General features: G+C 44.4%; 1 protein-coding gene across 3 annotated transcripts in view; it reads left to right on the top strand.

The window, feature by feature from the left end:
- Positions 1 to 16,174, top strand: part of CNDP1 (carnosine dipeptidase 1) — a 52,205-nt gene extending 36,031 nt beyond the window's left edge. For 2 of the 3 annotated variants that reach the window (XM_055296349.2, XM_055296359.2), the window contains exons 7-12: positions 2,169 to 2,253; positions 7,808 to 7,968; positions 9,095 to 9,259; positions 11,005 to 11,146; positions 14,713 to 14,860; positions 15,650 to 16,174. In XM_055296349.2, the coding sequence (XP_055152324.2) occupies positions 2,169 to 2,253; positions 7,808 to 7,968; positions 9,095 to 9,259; positions 11,005 to 11,146; positions 14,713 to 14,860; positions 15,650 to 15,716 (768 nt within the window). In that variant the 3' untranslated portion in view covers positions 15,717 to 16,174. The remainder of the gene's footprint in view (positions 1 to 2,168; positions 2,254 to 7,807; positions 7,969 to 9,094; positions 9,260 to 11,004; positions 11,147 to 14,712; positions 14,861 to 15,649) is intronic. The other variant, XM_055296362.2, reaches the window with a different exon arrangement.
- The last annotated feature ends 4,942 nt before the right edge of the window (positions 16,175 to 21,116 follow it).

Raw genomic sequence — 21,116 nt, 5'->3', positions numbered from 1 at the left:
GTTGAACAGGGGAAAAAACGAAGGCAGGAGGGCAATGTACGATATCTTGGAAGGGTCAAGGGACTGACATCTTGATGAAGACCGAGAACAGGTGGTACAGCAAAGTTACAAGAGAGGAGGAGGGGAGCTGTCATCAGGATGTGAGATAGCCAGCTCAAGGTTTCAAAGTTAGACCGTCCACACTCCAGAGTAATTTAGCTAGCATTATTGCCTAGTGAACGGAAAGTCTTAATGCTAAAGTGACCAAACCAAAGATTGCTCTGGTGCCACATTGAAGATGAAGTGGAACAGTGAAAGACCAGCTGGGCAGGAAGGGTGGGAGGGAATGAACTGAAGAATCAACTTCAAAAAAGCCCAACCTGTAGGAATTGGTAATTGATTGGATATGGTGTATATAGGAGAAATCATGCTGGTAGGAAGTAATTGCAGAAGAGATTGAGTTTGGATCTAGATCTCCTGAGTTTTGGAAACTGGAAGCATGCTCAAGTGGAATGCACCGTAAGCACTCCAGAGTTTTAGGTCTGGTGTTTAAGTAGAAGGTCAGACCTCCAGGGATGAACATTTAAGGTCATGGAGGTATTAATAGTATCCCTGCCCTTAAATTATCATGAGCACCGCATGGTCAGAGATAACCAGGTCCACACATGTTTGTGTCTTTCCACAATGTCAGGCTTTTACTAATGCTATCTCAATAATAAAAGCCATGGGCTCCGTGGAGTTCCCAAGGAGGCAATTCTCCTTAGTGCCTCCCATTCACTCAGGAGTCAGAGCACAGGCACACAGGCTCAAGCTACTCCACAAGGCAGTCAATGCTGTAAAGCATACATCGTGGTATACCTAGCCAATATGTAAATGTTATAGACTGAACATTCCACAACAAACAAAGTAACATTTACCATCAAGAGAGAAGGAGCTGGGCACAGTGGCTCGTGCCTGTAATCCTAGCACTTTGCGAGGCTGAGGCAGGTGGATCACCTGAGGTCAGGAGTTCAAGACCAGCCTGCCCAACATGGTGAAACCCTGTCTTTATGATAAATTTACAAAAAAAAAAAAAAAAATAGCTGGGCATGGTGGCGTGCGCCTGTATTCCCAGCTACTTGGGAGGCTAAGGCAGAAGAATTGCTTCAAGCCAGGAGGCAGAGGTTGCAGTCACTGCCCTCCTGCCTGGGTGACAGAGCAAGACTCTGTCTCAAAATAATAATAATAATAATAAGAAGAAGAAATAATAAAAAAAAAGAAAAGTGATAGGAAAATAGGTTAATGAACCAGTCCAGGGCGAGTGACGTAGACAAAAAGAAATCCTGGCTTGGCCTGAGTGGTCCAGTGGTCTAGTAAGAAAGAGCCTTTGATCTGGGCAGAACCTTTGGTGGCAGATGCTGGGTGCTTAGCACAAGTGACAGCAGGACAGTGTCTGTTAAGTTTTGAGCTGCTGACGTCCTGGTAATTTTATGACTGCCAAGTACTCTGATAAGAACTGATAGTGGAAGAATGTGTTTGGCTATGTCCTTATCCAGCTGGAGGCAGTCTTTATTGATCAGGCAGAACATCCAGTCCCTGTTTGCAAAGTGCCTTAGGAAATGTAAAATGTAAGATGGAGTCTTTTTCTAAGATGGAGTCACTTATGTCAAGAGTGCCATATACATAAACACTATCCTGCGAGCTCTTGAAACTCATGTAGAGGAAGGATGAGCCAAGTACTAAGCTTTAGAGGTGGCAGGAAGAAAAGATGTTATGACAGGAGATATCAATAGAATTGTCCTGCAGGCAAGAAGAAAGAGAAGAAAGCTTCTCAGAAACCAAGGGAAGAGAATTTTTCCAGAAAGAGGAGTGATCAACAATATGGGATGAAACCAAAAGGAAGACAGCTGTGTAAACATCAATCATTTGGCCAAGGAGAGCCTGGTGATCTTGGCTAGAATAGAGTTGGTGGAAGAGCTGGGGAATGAGTCAGTTTCAGGGGATTCAAGAGATGGTGGGAATGAAGCAATCGACAGGGGGTAGGAAATCCAGTCCCCATAACTGAGAAACACGGAAAGTGAACTCAGGTCTGGAGATCGCCTACCTGAGTTCTGAGGGACACACGCAGATATGTATTTCACCAAGTGAAATGCTTACACTAAAGGAACCAAGGCAGGAAGTATATCTCTTGCCTTTTATTTACTCTACAGGTGAAATGCAGAGACCAGGATTTTCACTCGGGAACCTTTGGTGGCATCCTTCATGAGCCAATGGCTGATCTGGTTGCTCTTCTTGGTAATGCCTTATTTTGTTTCACTTTTTAAGCATCAGGGATCAACTAAAAGACAGTTATACTTGATTCTATATGCCTCTCCTTGCTTTCTGAACCAGCTCTGAGCAAGGATGTAGATGCTTAGATTTTCCTCCCCTTGGCAAACTGTTCCCTCTACTTATAAGTAAGTCTGCATTATTTCTTCTCATGGACTGAAACTCTTCTTCAGTTCATCCATTTTCTTTTATTGGACATTGTGACACATCCAGCCATACTTAAGGACAAGAGGGCAGAGACTCCAAGGATACAAAAGACTGACAGGCCACCCTAACTCCCTTACTGGTGCTCCTAGAATGCCGGGCCGGGCGGGGATGTGGTATTCCCAAGCAGCTGAACCGCAAGTTCAACTTCAGTAGACCTGGCATGACTTTTTGACTGAAGATAAATCAACAAAGGGATGATCAAAAGGGAAAGGAACTAAGCGACACACCAGGTGAGGCCATTCCCCCACTTTCTCAAGAGCATCTTGTTTTTCACGACAGACTGGCCCTTCCGCAGACCAGCCTGTGCCTTGTAGCATGTGGGTTCTGGGTGCGGGTGACCAGGTATGTCCTCACTCTGCCACAGACCACCTGCGTGACCTTGGTAAGTTACTTGAGCTCTCTAGTCTTCGATTTCTCATTTGTAAAGGGGCACAATCGTCTATTCACCTAGTATTGCTTTTAGGATGCAAAAAGGTGATGTGTGCAGAACACTTGTCATGGTGGCTGGAATGCAGCATGTCTATCAGTGAGTAATGGCCTGCCCTGGCCTGCCTCCAGAAATGGTGTCAAATACGTCAGCGCCACTTGGCTTCATTTTTCAAGGTTGCTGTGGCCCCGAGTGGCACAGCGATGCCGATGAGTTCCCCGATTGTCCGGGTGCTGTCCTTGATTTCTCGTGGATTGCCTGTGTGTGCAAGAGGGAGTTGTGTGTTTTTCTCGGGGAGCCTATTTGCCCAGGCTCAATTCACCTACAGCTCTTCTAGGCATCAGAGCTGCCCATGGTGGGTTCCCAGGGAAGCTAAGGAAGTTTAAACTCCAGGGGCCTCACTTACAGGAGCTCCTTCCACAGTCCTGGAAGGGACACTCATTATTTTATATTCATAATTCGGTGTTCTTTTAAAAAAGAGGTTCACACATTACCTATGCTTTAGACCCTGCAAAACCTCGCTGTGCTCCACTTGGCATGTATAGCTCCTTTATGCAAATTTCACAACATGGCCAGGCATGGTCACTCATGCCTGCAATCCCAGCACTTTGGGAGGCCAAGGTGGGTGGATCGCTTGAGCTCAGGACTTTGAGACCAGCCCGGGCAACATGGTGAAACCCTGTCTGTACAAAAAATTCAAAAATTAGCCAGGCATGATGGTGTAGGCCTGTATTCTCAGCTACTTAAGGGGCTGAGGCAGGAGGATCGCTTGAGCCCAGGAGGCAGAGGTTGCAGTGAGCTGAGATAATCGTGCCACTGTACTGCAGCCTGGGTGACAGAACGAGACCCTGTATCAAAAAAAAAAAAAAAAAAAAAAATAGAAAAAGCAAAAAAAAAGTTTAATAATGTGCCCCATTTGGGCAGACAAATGACCAGAAAGCATTTACTCCCTTTGGCCTCAGTAGTCCAGGCCATGGTACAATCAGCCCAGATGGCCCAGGTGTTGGGAGGATCTTCTCAAGGTCTTCAGCATCATTTTTAGTTGCACAGCTTTCTCTTTCATTCTCCCAAACTGAATAATGAAATTTACCTATATTTCTACCATCTATCTAGCTATCCATCCATCCATCTATTATCTATCCATCTATCTTTCTATTCATCCATCCATTATCTATCCATCTATCATCTTTCTATCCATCTATCCATCCATTATCTATCTATCCATCTACCTATCATCTATCCATCCATCCATCCATCTATTATCTATCCATCTATCATCTTTCTATCCATCCATCCATCCATCCATTATCTATCCATCTATCATTTTTCTATCCATCCATCCATTATCTATCCATCTGTCATCTTTCTATCCATCCATCCATCCATCTATCTATCCATCCATCCATTATCATCTATCCATCCATCTATTCATCCATCTATCTATCTGTCTATCTATCTATCTATCTGTCTTATTCTTCTATGGCCTTCTAGTTTTCCTGAAATATAGCTCTTGGATGATATTTCCCATGCTTGACAATTCAGACAGAATACACCCAGCCATTTTCCTTTAAAGAGTTTAAATGGTTTCCAGAAGAATCAGATAGTATGCAACTCACGATTTTGGGGAGTGGAGGTTAATTTTCTGTTTTACCAGAATGAATGTTTTCTCCCCTAGGAACTGCATCTGAAATCTTTAGCGGCACATTTTGCTTTTCCCACAAGCACGATTGCTGCATGGCATCTTTTTAGGCTGTGTGGCTTCAGCCAGGCATAGGATTTGGTGCAGCCCCACAAATGCACATTGCTCTGCTAAGGAAGAATCGGCTCAGGGTCATGAATGAAATTAAAAACGTGGTTTGACTTTCTTCAGTTTTTGATACAAATCAAATAATCAATCCACAGCACAGTAATTTCTGGATTGTGTCCTCTCTGTGGTTTTCATATGTTTTGTACAAAAACATAAGGACATAGTGTTGAGCTTTAGCATTTATCAGATGACAAGCAGGAATTTTGCTTGCCGACAGGCTGGGCTGTAGTGGAGATGCCCAGACTTCCAGGGCCCCCGATGTCAAGTGAGAGTCAGCTCTGCTGTGTCCACTCCTGCAGGCTGACAAGCAGCCATACACACTAGTCAGGATGCGGGAATCCACGGGCAGCCCTTGCCTTGTGCAAGCCTCCTAACCTCTCTGTCTCTGCCGTGATCATGAACAGACAATAAACGCTAGTGAGCGCCAGCTCTGTGAAACACATGATAACCTCCACTAGCAAAATCAAGTTAGTTCCCTGTCTGAAAACGGGCTTAGTGTGCAGGGGAGGCAGGAGCTGCTAAGAGGATACTTGTGTTTACAAATCGAGCTCTAACCTTCTGTGGTTTCCCTTTGCAGACACTTTCCGACTCTTTGCATTTCCCTAAAAGCCATAAAACAGAAAAGGCCACTGCACCAAGGGCATTTTTATAAGCACCAAATATGCGATGTTATTTAAAATGTTCAAATCCAAGACGGCTGCTGGGCATGCAGGATTCTGTTTCCTGTGGGCAGTTTTCAAAGGCACCTTCTGCCTTCCCTGCACTTCCCAAGAAGGCGGTGGTAACTGCGGAAATGACATCACGTCATGATTGCAAGAGGAAAATGAACAGGAGGGGAGGGGACGAACTCTTAAGCATACTATTTTCATTCAAATGCTTTCAATATTAAAGAACTAGGGCAAAGAGATATGGAAAATGGGATCTGTGAAGCAGCATTATTTCTGAATAGCACAGACATCAATGGCTCCCCTTTCCCTGTGATGGCGTTTCAGGCAGGGCCGAAGTGACAGAGCTGCACTCCACAGCTCTCTAATCAGAGTTTTCTGCAAGCAAATTAAAAGGGAAAGGAAGGCCTGGTGCAGTGGCCACGATCGTGCCACTGCACTCCAGCCTGGGTGGAAGAGCAAGCTCTGTCTCAAAAAAAGGAAAGAAAGAAACAGAGAAAAGGAAGAAAGGAAGGAAAGGAGGGGAAGGAAAGGAAGGGAGGGAGGGAAGGAGAGAAAGGAAAGAAGAAAGAAGGAAGGAAAGAAGAAGGAAGGAAGGAAGGAAAGAAGAAGGAAGGAAGGAAGGAAAGAAGAAGGAAGGAAGGAAAGGAGAGAGAAAGAGAAAGAAAGAAAAGAAAGAAAGAAAAAAGAAAAGAAAGAGAAGGAAGGAAAGAAGGAAGGAAAAGGTAAATGAGTAAATCTTCTTTCTCTTCCTTCTCCCAGTCCAGCAATAGGGAAGGCTGCCTTGTATACTGAGAGAATAAAGTTGTAATTTAAAATGATGCCGAGAACAGGCCTGGATCGTTTTACTAGTGAGGTACAGTGCGTGCTTAGAAAGCACGCACTCTGCAACTCTGTCCTTACACAGAAGACTATCAGCAAAAGTTTAGGGACATACGCTCAAGAGAAGACCTCGTGATTGCATTATCAGTGGGGACTCATTAAGCTGCCTTGGAGACATTTTTGTGTCATTTGTATGAGTCTACTTCCTGGCTGCATTTTGCCTTTGATAAGCATTTTCTCCAGAGAGTGGGCAGTATTTACTAAATCTCAACATCTGCTGCTCTTATGGATATTTAATGATGATATTTTCCATTTGTATTGATCCCCAAACTCTTTCATGAAGAGCATACTAGTGTATACAGGGGATGTGGTCATGATGGTGTCTCATAGGGTAGACCTGAAGGGTATAATGCTTTTAATTAAAAATGAGTCTTTATTATAATATACTCTGTGTGTGTGTGTGTGTGTGTGTGTGTGTGTGTGTGTGTGAAGGGGAAGAGAAGTTGAGAAGGGATGACAAAAATTTTTGGTTTCTCAGGTATGTATGTATATAGGTGTGTATACATGTACGTGTGTGTGTGTGTATATACGTAATTTTTTTTTTTTTTTTGAGACGGAGTCTCGCTTTGTCACCCAGGCGGGAGTAGAATGGTGTGATGTGGGCTCACTGCAACCTCCGCCTCCTGGGTTCAAGTGATTCTCCTGCCTCAGCCTCCCCAGTAGCTGGGACTACAGGCACATGCCACTATGCCCTGCTAATTTTTTGTATTTTTAGTAGAAACAGGGTTTCATCATGTTAGCCAGGAGGTCTCGATCTCCTGACCTCGTGATCTACCCGCCTCGGCCTCCCAAACTGCTGGGATTACAGGTGTGAGCCACCGCACCTGGCCATATAATTTTTTTTTGAGACAGGGTCTGACTTTATCACCCAGGCGGGAGTGCAGTGATGTGATCATGACTCACTGCAGCCTCAACTTCCTGGGCTCAAGTGATCCTCCCACCTCAGCTTCCCAAGTAGCTGGGACCACAGGCATGTGCCACCATGCCCCACTAAGTTTTGTATTTTTTGTAGAGACAGGGTCTTGCCATGTTGCCCAGGCTGGTTGGGAACTCCTGGGCTCAAGGGATCCACTTGCTTTGACCTCCCAAAGTGCTGGGAGTACAGTTGTGAGCCACCACACCCAGCATGTATTTTAAATGTTTTATAATGAACACGTATTACTTTTTAAATCAGGATAAGATAAAACTAAAAAACAAGCCTTGTTTATGTATAAAAGGCATAGCTGAGAACGTGAACGTGATGCAGGTAACTCACTCCGACCTCATTTGTTGCAGGCCCAGGTGTTTTCAGCCTCACCTTTGACAAGGTGAAACTAAAGCAGGGCTGACTCCAGCTGCATGAGCCTGGTGACCAGCTCCTTTCTCTGACAGTCACTTCTTGGATGGAGTTGCTGCCAATGGCTCTGGCCATGGGGACCCAGACAGTCATGAGGCCTGCTGCCGCCCTGAAATGTCCTCCCATAGTCTGGCTCCAGGACCACAGCACTGGCACATTCCTTTCTACCTGCTTTGTTTTCTGTGTGTGTTTTGTAGGTAGCCTGGTAGACTCATCTGGTCATATCTTGGTCCCTGGAATCTACAATGAAGTGGCCCCTCTTACAGAAGAGGAAATAAATACATACAAAGCCATCCATCTAGACCTAGAAGAATACCAGAATAGCAGCCGGGTTGAGAAATTTCTGTTCGATACTAAGGTATGGCCACAGACTGATGGATAAGCTGGAAGAGGCATGAGGCTAGTATATCATATTTGCCCTCTGTCTAAATCATTGTCTGGTGCTAATCTCCGTATCTTAGAATCCAAAGCAGATGTGAATTCCCAGGCAGATTTTTGACATTCACGGCCACTTCCCTGTGGGCTGGATCAACCAGTCCTTTTTCAGTGGGGTCTAATTGGCACTGGCTTCTGGCACTTAACCACAAGCAGTTACCCATTTCCCAGCCATGTTTTCCAAAGCTGTTCATTAACCTAAATCCCACGCCAGCCTTCAGCCAGTGAGCTGGACTTCTTACCTTTCCAAAGATCGAGAAAAGTCTGAGATGATTCCAGCTCCAAGACCTCTAACTGTTCATTTTTCCAGGCAAAACCAAGAGCCTTAGGGGCTAATCTGTAAGTGAATACGTCATTGCCTCAGTGGACTAAGTAAACACAAAGCCGAAAACATTCCTTACAGGCAAATTTAGAATTGTTTTGCTTTTCTCCTCCTCCTCTTTCTGGGCAGCATGCTTGCCTGACAAGGTGTTTGGTAGCTAGGGCTGGTTCCTGGGGAAGGGGCCGAGAGGGGAAAAAGCAAGCTGAAAAGAAGCGGTAGAGTGAATTATTATAAAGCAGGCATCTTCTTGCAGACCAGCTCGAGGATGGCCAGAAGAAAGAAAACTGGCTCAAACATCTGAAGAGTTATTTGTTGTCTTCTGAATAAGAAAATGCTTTCATTACATAAATTATTGTTGTAATTTGGGGTTAGAAATTTATAATTGAACCCACATTTCTGAAAGGGCCCCTTTATCTATGGCCATACCACCCTGAACGTGCCCGATCTCATTTGAAAGGGTCCCTCTGCCATTTGTTAACTGAAAACTGCAGATCTTGAGCAAAGAGGGACACTCATCAATGGGGAGCAGCTTGGGTAGCGAAGGCATCTGAGGACAGCAGAGAGTTTGTGTCCTGAGGGAAAAGTCCTTGCGTGAGACACAGCTGAGTAAGGTGACAGTTAATGTGTCCTGAATGGTGTCTCAGAGAGGCAGAGGGTGGTAACACAAGCAACCCAGCTCCACTGGGTTCTAAATAAACATCCTTTGGATAATTTTATTTTAATATAGGAGGAGATTCTAATGCACCTCTGGAGGTACCCATCTCTTTCTATTCATGGGATCGAGGGCGCATTTGATGAGCCTGGAGCTAAAACAGTCATACCTGGCCGAGTTATAGGAAAATTTTCAATCCGTCTAGTCCCTCACATGAATGTGTCTGTGGTGGAAAAACAGGTACCAATGCTTATTGTCATTCTGCCTAGTAACATGGTTTCTGAATCCCGCACATCATGGCTTAGTGAGCAGCGAGGTTGCTACCATTGGAGAATCATTTTTTTCCAATCCAAGAGGAGTGGAACGAACGTCAAGAAACCAATATTGCCCAGTGCAGTGACTTGTGCCTGTAATCCCAGCACTTTGAGAGGCCAAGGCTAGAGGATCCCTTGAGCCCAGGAGTTTAAGGCTGCAGTGAGCTATGATAGCACCACTGCACTCCAGCCTGGGTGACAGAGCAAGACACTGTCTCTTAAAAAAACAAACAAAAAGAACCCAATCTTTTTCCTCAAGTATATGCAATTACAGCAGTCAGGTAAATAACCATTTGAAGCTAGTGTGCTAGGAGGATTTGAAAGTTAGATGGTAGATATAAAAGCAAGATTGGTTTACACATAGATGGAGTAGGGACCTGCCTATGCTTGACAGAAGCAGAAAGTCTCAGGCCTCAATCACTAGATCTTCATGATGTCTGAAATTAACACTTTGGAAACAGCCATTTTAAGGAAAACATTTTCTAGAAGGAGTTATGTGTCCAAATTACCAACCAATCATCAATTTGCTTCAAGTTAGTTTAACAGAAAGTAGACTGTTGAATGAATGAGCTAAAGAAATATTTCATCCCAACAGTCATTCTCTCTCCATCCCATTATCCCCCTTTATTGTCTTGTTAGCACTAATTACATTCTAAAGTAGTCTCTCTTTCTCCCTCCCTGCCTCCTCCTCTCCTCTCTTCCCTCCCTCCCTCCCTCCTTCCTTCCTTCCTTCCCTGCCTCTCTCCTGCCCTCTCTCCTCCCTTCTCCCTTCCCTTCCCTTCCCTCCCCTCCCCCCACTCCCCTTTCCTTTTTCTTCTCTCCTGTTCCTTCCTCCCACCCTCCTTCCATCCTTCCTTCTCCTCTCCCCACTCCTCTCCCCTCCCTCCCCCTCCCCTCCCCCTCCCTTCCCTTTCATCTTTCCCTCCTTCCTCCCTTCCCTTCCTTCTTTTTGGAGGTGCTACCCCCTTTTCTCATGACATATAAACTCCATGAGGGCAGGGCCTTCCTTGTCTTGTTCACAGCTGTATCCGCAGCACCTAGAACAGTCTCTGGGACATGACATGTGTTCTATAAATGTGTGTTGAAGTAATTAGTGGAAGAAATCTGAGTATGGCACCTCCCCGGGAGGCTCTCCACAGTAACAATGAAAAAAGAGCAGGAGGGGAGAGAACGAGGCTGAAATGAGGTTCCTCCGTAGTTGAGCCTGGAGTTGCTCCCACGTCTTGGAAATTTCCCAAATGCTTAATGCTCCCAAATCATTCAGAGGGTACTGAGGAGTCCAAAAAGAGGATGATTCAAAAGAGAAGTCCTGCTGTGTTAGGCTTCATCACTTTCAACAAGTGATGCTCCAGCACCTCTGCGTGTGTGAGACGCTGTGGTTGGAAGGGGGTGGGCCGGGGCCAGGATTGCAGGGTAGAGGATAGAGGGGAATCTCCCTCTGGGTGCAGCCCAGGGTTTCCTGCTCATAGCACTGAAGAAGGACCTCACTCTCGCCCTCTGGCAGAGCGAAGGGAAAATCACAACACTTGCATGTGTCAGGCTGGGGCTTCAGTTTCTTGATGGAAGAGGCTATATTAACTGTATTAATCAGTTTCTTGATGGAAGACTATATTAACTGTATGAGAGAATAACTTGACACTTTCTCTTATCATTGAAAACGTCACCTTTTAGGTGACACGGCATCTTGAAGATGTGTTCTCCAAAAGAAATAGTTCCAACAAGATGGCTGTTTCCATGACTCTAGGACTACACCCGTGGATTGCAAATATTAACGACACCCAGTATCTTGCAGCAAAAAGAGCGATCAGAACAGGTGGGACCTTAAGATCTTCTGACTGGCCAATCTGCATTGGGACTCGGGGTGGTATCCGTGGGACCGTGGGTAAAGCAGACACTTTAAATCTCAGAAATTAACTCTCCTTTTAATATAGAGCACATTGTTGAATGCATGCCATGTGCAGGGCACGCTATACACGCCATCTCAAGTCATCCTCCCAACGGCCTTCCCCATCTAACAGACGAATAAATGCAGGGTTACAGACATGAGTTATTTTGCCAAAGGGTGCCCAGCTCACAAGTGGCAAAGCCTGTGTTCAGGTTTAAGTCTGGAGACCTGAATTTTGGGGAAAATGATAGACTAGAAAACCTTCAAACCCCCTGATACAAAACTCATAGAAATGTTGGCCAACATGTAAAAACATCCTTTCAAAACAGATTAGGCCAGGTGTGATGGCTCGAGTTTATAATCCCAGCAGTTTGGGAGGCAGAGGCAGGAGGATCGCTTGAGTTCAGGAGTTCGAGACCAGCCTAGGCAATATGGTGAGACCCCCATCTCTATAAAAAATATAAAAATTAGCTGGGCGTGGTGGCACACACCTGTAGTGCCAGCTACTCAGGAGGCTGAGGCAGAAGGATGGTTTGAGCCCAGGAGGTTGAGGCTGCAGCAAGCTGTGATCACGCCACTGCACTCCAGCCTGGGGGACAGAGTGAGACCCTGTCTCAAAAAATGAAAAACAAAAAAATACAGCTTAGCTTGTATGACATCAGAGGAAATCCTTCAGGGTTGAAAATGAAGGAGAAGCTGAACTCTAGGGGAGTGAATAAGCAGACCCTGGGCTGGCCTGCAGGGATCTGCTCTTCCTGGTCACAAAGAGGCTGAGGCTTTAATGGCCTTGGGCCAGAGTGAGGCAGGAAGTTGAAAATGAGACCCATTATATACAGGCAGGGCATCCCCGAAGAGCCACACCTATCCTGTGTGTGTGTGTGTGTGTGTGTAAGTGTAAGCTTGACTGCCTTTGCTTGGACGTTGGACAGACACAAGGTCTCCCCTGAGAATTTTTAACCATGGACCCTTGCTCCTGTGGGTTTGAGTGTTTAATTTTTACCTAGTGTGTGGTCGGGTTCTCGCTAGTGCCATGGCTGGACTGTCTGCTGATGCAAGTACAGCATTGCCCAGGAGGACACAGCCCCCAGGCAGGCCAAGGAGATTCCACAGGAGCTTCCTGGAGATGAGCTCACTGTATACAATTGCAAAACACATGAAAAACCCAGTTCCGATGTGTCTGACCCTCAAGCCAGTAGTCTCTTCACAATGCCACATCACTTCCCCAGAAGGCAGCACAGCTCTATTTTGAACTTCTTTGGTGGTGCCTGTTTTAATTCTATGCACTTCAAGGTCCTGGGTAGAGCCATGTGCTGGGCTGAGCAGAGGGCGTGTACTTGGGTGCTGGCTGTGGCGTCAGGGAGCAGGGACACCCAGTCTCTTTGGCTTCTGCACCAGGAGGGGGACCCTGCCAACAATAGCAGAATGGGGGCTCTTCCCAAAGCAGGGGGTTCTAGGTCTCTCCCAGAGCTAGATGGAAAAGCAGTGGCATGCATTTAGGTAGACCTATGGCATCCTATTACAGATGAGGCCTGAGGCCACATTGGCTAACGGTGACAAAGCTGGAAAGGGAAGCCCGGATCTCCTTGAAGCACTAACTCTCTCTTGGGGTTATCAGTACAAGGGACACAGACACGGAAAACTAGAGAACAAGTCCAAGACAGGGAGCCATGCTTCTTTCCATCACCATTCCTGCTGCCCCCAACCTTAGCAGGTATTTCGCTAGAAAACTTTAGGATTGAAGAAATGTAATGGCAGCTGAAGAGAGGTGTGTGTTTGAAATACCCAGGTTAACAACAATAAATAGGTCTGAAATAGCCTTTCGGGAATGCATAAGACACCTTTTGGGCTATTTGTGTGCTAAACTGGTTCTGCTAACAAGGTACATCACTTCGATTCCCATACACATCTTCCTCTGTGAATAAAGAAGAGGTGGCCTGTTCTCTTTGGCTTCTTTGTTTCATTTTTCATCCCACTCCATCACTGGCAGCATGTCCTCTAAGCTAGAAGGTTGGAGCTCATCTCTTTCTAAAACCTACAATAGCAGTTAAAACTATTTTGTGCAATACTTTGAAAATTGCCAGAAACATTGTGACATTTGAGTGATAGTACAGCTATTGGCATATCTGTCACCAAAAAACCCAAAGAAGTCCCACTTCCATAATATTTAATTCATGAAGAAACAATAGCCGGGTGCGGTGGCTCACGCTTGTAATCCCAGCACTTTGGGATGCCGAGGCGGGCGGATCACGAGGTCAGGAGATCGAGACCACGGTGAAACCCCGTCTCTACTAAAAATACAAAAAATTAGCTGGGCGTGGTGGCGGGCGCCTGTAGTCCCAGCTACTCGGAGAGGCTGAGGCAGGAGAATGGCGTGAACCCGGGAGGCGGAGCTTGCAGTGAGCCGAGATTGCGCCACTGCACTCCAGCCTGGGTGACAGAGCGAGACTCCGTCTCAAAAAAAAAAAAAAAAAAACAATAAAGGTAGGGATATTGTCTTGTGTCGTGCCAAAAATGCATGACCTCTTGCAATCACAGGATAACATCAGACAAACCCAGAATGAGGGATATTTTACAAAACTACCAACTGATAAGCTTCAAGATGGTCAAGGTCATGAAAGACAAGGAAATACTGAGAAACGTCTGCAGCATACAAGAAACTAAGAAGCAATAATAAAAATGCAGTGTGGATTCTGGATCAGATCCTGGAATGGAAAAAGGGAAAGACTGGTGAAATTGAAAGTCTGCAGTGTATTTAACAACATTGCACCATTGTCAGTTTCCTTGTTTTGATCATTTTGCAATAGTTACATAAGACGTTCACATTAGGGAAAGCAGAGTAAGAGATAGATGGGCACTCTCTCTGTACTATTTTTGCAACTTTTCTAAATTCTAAACTTTTCTAAAATTAGTTCAAAATAAAATTTTTATTTACAATTGTATTTATTTATTTATTTATTTAGAGACAGAGTCTCGCTCTGTCACCCGGGCCTGAGTGCAGTTGCAAGATCTTGGCTCACTGCAACCTCCATCTCCCACGTTCAAGCGATTCTCCTGCCTCAGCCTCCCGAGTAGCTGGGATTACAGGCATGTGCCACCATGCCCGGCTCATTTTTGTATTTTTAGTAGAGACGGGGTTTCACCATGTTGGCCAGGCTGGTCTCAAACTCCTGACCTCAAGTGATCCGCACACCTCGGCCTTCCAAATTGCTGGGATTACAGGCATGAGCCACCGCACCTGGCTCTAAAATCTTTTTTAAAGTAGGTAATTGTAAAGAAGACATCCATAGTTTTCTTCTTGACTCTAGTGTCTATCTTAGAATATAATTGCATGATATCAAGGGGCTTCCTTACCCCAGGCACCAAATCTAATGGTAAAAAAAGAAAGATTAACAAGGAAAAAGAGAGAGGAAGGTAAAGGAGGCACTGCCCTTGAGGAGCTTACTGGGGGTGTTCTTGTCCTTACCCTATTCAAATACCTTCTTTTCCTGTTTCAGTGTTTGGAACAGAACCAGATATGATCCGGGATGGATCCACCATTCCAATTGCCAAAATGTTCCAGGAGATCGTCCAGAAGAGTGTGGTGCTAATTCCGCTGGGAGCTGTTGATGATGGAGAACACTCGCAGAATGAGAAAATCAACAGGTCAGCTGATGCCTGTGCAGTGTGCCTCTCTCTTCTTCCTTTACTGCACACACCCGGGTCTACACGTGGGCGAGCTCCTGTTCAATTTATGCAAGAATGGAAAGTCGTACAGACTGGGGGCTTAAAGAACAGACATTGATTCCTCACAGTTCTGGAGCCTGGATGCCCTAGATCAGGTGCCAGCCCATTTGGTTCCTGGTGGGTGTGGGCTGTCTTCCTGGCTGTCCCTGTGGTGGCGGGATTAGGTGGTTCTGGTGTCTCTTTCTCTTTTTATAAGAGCACCAGCCCCATTGGATTAGGACCCCCATTTTAACCTCATTTAACCTTTATTATCTCCTCCAGGCCCTGTCTCCAAATACAGACACACGGGGGGTTAGGGGTTCAACACAGGACTTTGAGGAAACACAAATGTTCAGTGCATAACAAAAAAGGCTATTAGGAATGTTTGCTTTATGTGCTACTGGCAGATCCTACAAGATCTCCTAAGCATCCCAGACTAGTGAGAAACAAGAAATTGTTTGCCCTGATATCCATATCAGTGATAAGAAATCAAGGAAAATTGACTTTTGGATTTGAGTCTAGGACTGATTCTCATCTTCTTAATAATAATAATGCAATTTTCACATGGAACTTACTAAGTGCTTTTCATACTGGGATCTCAGAAGTATGTTAAATAATTTAGATGGAATTTATAACATCAAATCTTCCTGTCTAAATGACAGAATATTTTTCCTCCTTCATTTGAATGGAAATTGTAACAAAATTTCTCTTTGTTTTTCCTCTTCTTAGGTGGAACTACATAGAGGGAACCAAATTATTTGCTGCCTTTTTCTTAGAGATGGCCCAGCTGCATTAATCACAAGAACCTTCTAGTCTGATCTGATCCACTGACAGATTCACCTCCCCCACATGCCTAGACAGGGATGGAATCTAAATATCCAGAGAATTTGGGTCTAGTATAGTACATTTTCCCTTCCAAACATCTTGGGATATCTGGATCAATAATAAAATATTTCAAAGGCACAGATGTTGGAAATGGTTTAAGGTCCCCCACTGCACACCTTCCTCAAGTCATAGGTACTTGCAGCAACTGGATTTCCCCAAGTCCTGTGCAATAGCCCCAGGATTGGATTCCTTCTAACCTTTTAGCATGTCTCCGACCTTGCAATTTGATTGGCATAATCACTCCGGTTTGCTTTCTAGGTCCTCAAGTGCTCGTGACACATAATCATTCCATCCAATGATCGCCTTTGCTTTACCACTCTTTCCTTTTATCTTATTAATAAAAATGTTGTTCTCCACTACTGACTACAATGATTTCCCCGTGGATTCATTTTCAGAGGAGTTACTAAAGCATGGTACTATATTAACCTCTTGCCTCCCCTTCATTTATTTTTTCCCACTTCTTGAAAAGTTCTGAAGCTGAAATGATCAATATTCATACCCGTATGGCATTTGGGAGTCCTTGTGCAAAGATGAGTAATTTTTTTTTATTCCAAGCTTCTTTACCTTTCCTGAGGTTGATGCCACCTTGTCAGCTTCTCTGCCTCCCGTTCCTTCTTCCTGTCCCATCAGAAAAGGCCCACTCTCTCTCTATCCAACATCTGTGCACGTGTTGCACCATAGCAGGATTAATCCTGATAGAATTTCTCACCCCATTGAAATTTTACTCAATGACAACATCTAAATTGCTCAAAGCTTTTAATAGCATCAGTTTTAGATAGAGAACTAATCAACCCTGACATCAGTAACACATGCTAAATTTAAAGCCATCAGCTAATGCTGCATTCATTAATCATTTTAGTTAACCATCTTGTTTGGCTTGATTGGATTTGATGGTATAAACAACAAAAAAAAGACAGTCATTTTTCTACAGTTGAGTGTATATAAACAAATAAATTCAATCTTTATGAATTTATTATTTAAATCACATTAATGGAGAATAGTTTAGGGGCTTATTAAAATTTTTTCTATTGTGACTCCAAATAAAAACAAAGCAGAACACATTTGCGTTCAACTTCTTTCCATCACTCTGTTGGTTCTTGAGATGTCAGTTTAAAAACATGCTGTACCACCTTTAAAAGGACTGGAGCAGGCAGTCAGTGATTCAGTTCACCTTGACTCTAGTCATAGAAGTGGACCCAACTGAGGGCTCAACCTAGCTGTGGGCATTTGTGAAAGATTCTAGTTAGTGTTTTCTTTGGAAGCAGGAGGCTTCAAGCTATCACATCTCCAATTCTATAGAATATCAAGTCATCTTTAAAGAATAGTGGCAGGTGTTTGATATTTTGTGCTATTAAGTGTAGTTCGCACTCATCTAATTATGCAGGGTTTCGTGGTGTTTCTCGATTCTGTTGAACCTACCTGATACATTTGGCATTGTAGCTAAGGACTAACAGTGGGAGAGATTTAGAGTCATGTTAGTCCATTAACACAAGTTTATTATAAAATACACTGTAAGCATTTCTGACTAATGTACCATCAGATTTAAGAAGTCACCAAACAATATGTATTCGCTGGTCTTCATTCCTGCTGAATCTGAGACCAGCAGTGTCTCAGTTAATTATTATTACGTTGCCACCAAGAGAGAAAGGGAGGAGAATGAATAGTTATGGAAGTTGTAGAATCTAGGATATTCCAACCCTGGATTGCCAGAGTTCAGAGTCCGTGTTTTTCTGTCACCCAGGGTCAGGATGGGTCTCCCCAGCTCTTCCCTCCTGTTTTCCACCCAATTCTGAGCCCGGTGGTGACCCAGACCCTACCCTGATTGTGGGAGTCAGAAAGGAGTATCTTCCAAGCTCCTTGTACTCAAAGGCATAAGAAAGCTACTCAGTTGTTAGTTATTCAGATATATTAACCAGTTATATGGAGGCAAAAAAGTTAAGGGAGAGGGAAATTTAAATATTTTTTTTTAACATTTTAATGACAAAATATATGCACATGGACAAAAACAATCACCCAGTATAGTTGGGTGTACATTGTGACATGCCAGTCGGGGGGACTTTATTGTATTGGAGGAGGGCAATGTATCCGGCTTTGTTAGTAGAGGTAGTGTATTAAAGTGTAACTATTGTGATAAGGTTTAGGGGTTAGGAATATCATTTGGGTTTGGTAGATGCTTTTCTGGAAAACAATGAGGCTGGGAATGTTTCTGGCTTTATGTTGTATTCACAAAAATAAAATGGACTGGCTTGGAAACTTTGGTGATTGTGCGCCATACAGTGTGGGAGCCCTGGTCAGCGACACTGTACCTTTGCACTTGCTGCTGGCAGAAGGGAATGAGTGAGGGCTCCCCCGAGGGCTTGCTCCGGACCACTGATCACTGTTCACATTCATGCTGGGGACTCCGTGGCCTTTGTACTCGCCAGATGCCCATGACTCCCAACCCAGCCCCCTCTTCCGGGAACCAGGCCCATCCATCTTCCTGCCCATTTCACATCTGAAATTCAACTCACCTAGTATGAAAACTTCCACTCATTCCCCGAGCCTGTTACCCCTCTGGTGCTCCCTGCCTTGGTAAGTGGACCATTGGCTAGCTGATAGCAGAACCCTGCATCGTCTTCCACACTTCCCTCTCTTTCCAATCCAATTCAATATCAAGGCCAGTCCGGCCCGTTTCTCAAAAGCCACCACTTCCTTCTAGTTCCACTGTCACCTCGCATAGCTCATAAGCCAACACTCCTAAGTTTTGCTGGGTTATTGCAGAGGCCCCTAACCAGCCTCTGCTTACACGACAGCCCCCTCACTGTACATGCCATGCGGCAGCCGGCTTGTCCCTCTCACCCTGCTTAAAGCTCTCAACTGGCGACATGGTCTGAGGATGACGTCAGACATCCCAAGAAGGTCTACAAGTCCTGCACAACCTGCTTTCTGCTTACTCTTCTGGCTTGCTGTGCCCTCACTAGGTACACCCTGACAACCCCATCCTTCAAATCCTCCCAGTTTCGCAAACATCCAAGAGCTTCCCTGCCTCAGAGCCTTCTCAGGGTCTCTTCCTCCTCTGGCAACACGCTTACAACCCCCTTGGTCTCGCTAATACCCCTCCCACGCACTCTCCACATTATTCTTCAAATCTCAGCTCAGTCGTAATTTTTGAGGGAAGCTTTATCTTATTCCTCATGAGTAAGTGAGGTGTCCCTATTATGCTACCATAGTCTCCAGAGTTCTTTTGTAGCATTTATCATTGTCATTAAATACATAGTCAAGTACCACATACTGACAATTTGGCCAACAACAAACATATATGACAGTGGTCCCATAAGATTACAATACCATATTGTTACTGTACCTTTTTCTGTGTTTACATACATAGATACTACTGTGTTGCAACTGCCTACAGTATTCAGTACAGTAACACAGTGAACAGGTTTATAGCCTAGGAACAATAGGCCACACCATGCTGCCTAGGCGTGCAGTAGGCTACGCCATCTAGGCTTGTGTGGGTACACTCCAGGGTGGTTGAATATGTCCAGGGACACATTTCTCAGTATCCCTGTTAAGTGATGCATGATTGTATTTCTACAATTTGAAAACTGCCAGCTCTCCTGCTAGACTGTAACATCTTTACAGGCAGAGATTATGTCTGTTTTGTCTATCTTGAAAGTTCCAGGCATACTGTATGTCGTCAGGAAACATTTAAGTGCTGAAATGAATGATTTCAACATTTGTATCATCCATTCTCATGCTGCAATGCACACTCATGATTTCTGTGCATCTCTCTCCCTCCTATTAAACTTCAAGCTCTATAATATCAGAGACCATGTCCTACTAATCTCTGTACTTCAGGCATCCAGTGGGGTGTGCTGCACACATTAGATAATCAGTATGATTGCTAAAATCTTCCTCTTGACTTTGCAGCTGCGATTTTTTGGGTCTTCCCTACCAGGTGTGCTATACCCTTCCTGGACTTGTCTCATCTTTATACTCTCCACTTCACATTGTTCCTAGTTTGAAACCTTCTTGGGAGCAGCTAGTACTGGGGAGAAGCACAGAAAACAAGCCGCGCAGAGGTATCAATGGCTAATAACTGTTCAACGTGTTAGGCTTCCCAGCAGTGCTTGTATCTTACCAGGGGCCACACCTTCATTCAGAGGCCACAAACCAGAAGCCTGGGAGCCCTGCACTGGCTCCCTCACCCCCGCTGATGTGGTTTTCACAATGTCCTAAGCACTTTTGAATGGGAAGCTGACATTCCAAAACTGGAAGATTTCACACACACACACACACACACACACACACACACACACACACACACGATTCCTCTTGAGCAATCAGAAGACGGAGTGAGATGACACTGCTCTGCCATTCCTGCAGGTGACAAGAAGCTAAGCTGAGGAGAGCGCGAAGCCCAGCACCTGACCCTTAAGATGTGCTCAACAAAGTTCTTACAACAAACAGAGTAAGGAGAAAGCTCACAAAAGAAAACCAATGCGATTTTATCTGGCTTCTCACTTCTACAGATAGTTGTTTTCACTTAAAAACAAATCCCCAAACTGTTTCATGATAGGGCCAAGTGACTTTTAAACATAATCTAGTTTAGTAGATAGTGTGCTATACTATTTTAAGGGCCGGGCGTGGTGGATCCTGCCTGTAATCCTAGCACTTCGGGAGGCAGAGGCAGGAGGATCCCAGGAGTTTTGAGACCAGCCTGGGCAACATAGGGAGATCCTGTCTCTTAAAAAAAAAAAAAGTGTACTATACTATTTTAAATGTCTACTTTTAAATGAATTCAGTGTTATCTGTTATTTTTAATGTTATTTTTCAGATCAAGTTTGAATATTAATTGTACATGTAATGGCTAAAAAATTAAATCATGATTTGAGATCTTGATTATACAAGACAAAATACTTGTTTCTATCTTAACGTATGATGGTTAGATCTAGCATAACTATGTTAACGATCTGTAATACTACTGCCTTTCATAACGAAGAAAAACTTAAACCAAGTCCTAACATTAGCACATATTCCTTCTGCTCTTCCACTGACCAACTATGTAATATCTACATTCTATATTGCAGAGCACTTAACAAGTAAGAAAGCTCATCTTCCTCTTTACCATGTTGAGAAAACTTTCTTCTTTAGGAAGTAAGTTCTTGTAAGGCAGAGGTTGGGTTGGATATGTTCTATACTTTGCTCAGCTCTCCAAAGCCCTAATCAATTGATAAAATACAAAGACAAGAATGCAGGAGATTTTCTGAAGCAACGAAATGATGCATTCTTTTTAATTCCTAGCATGATGTAGAAGAGAAGTGATGGC

Source organism: Symphalangus syndactylus, chromosome 1 (genome assembly GCF_028878055.3).
Source record: "Symphalangus syndactylus isolate Jambi chromosome 1, NHGRI_mSymSyn1-v2.1_pri, whole genome shotgun sequence".
NCBI classification, from domain to species: domain Eukaryota; kingdom Metazoa; phylum Chordata; class Mammalia; order Primates; family Hylobatidae; genus Symphalangus; species Symphalangus syndactylus.
Note: the sequence above shows the minus strand (reverse complement) of the source record. Positions and strands in the feature narration are given on the sequence as shown.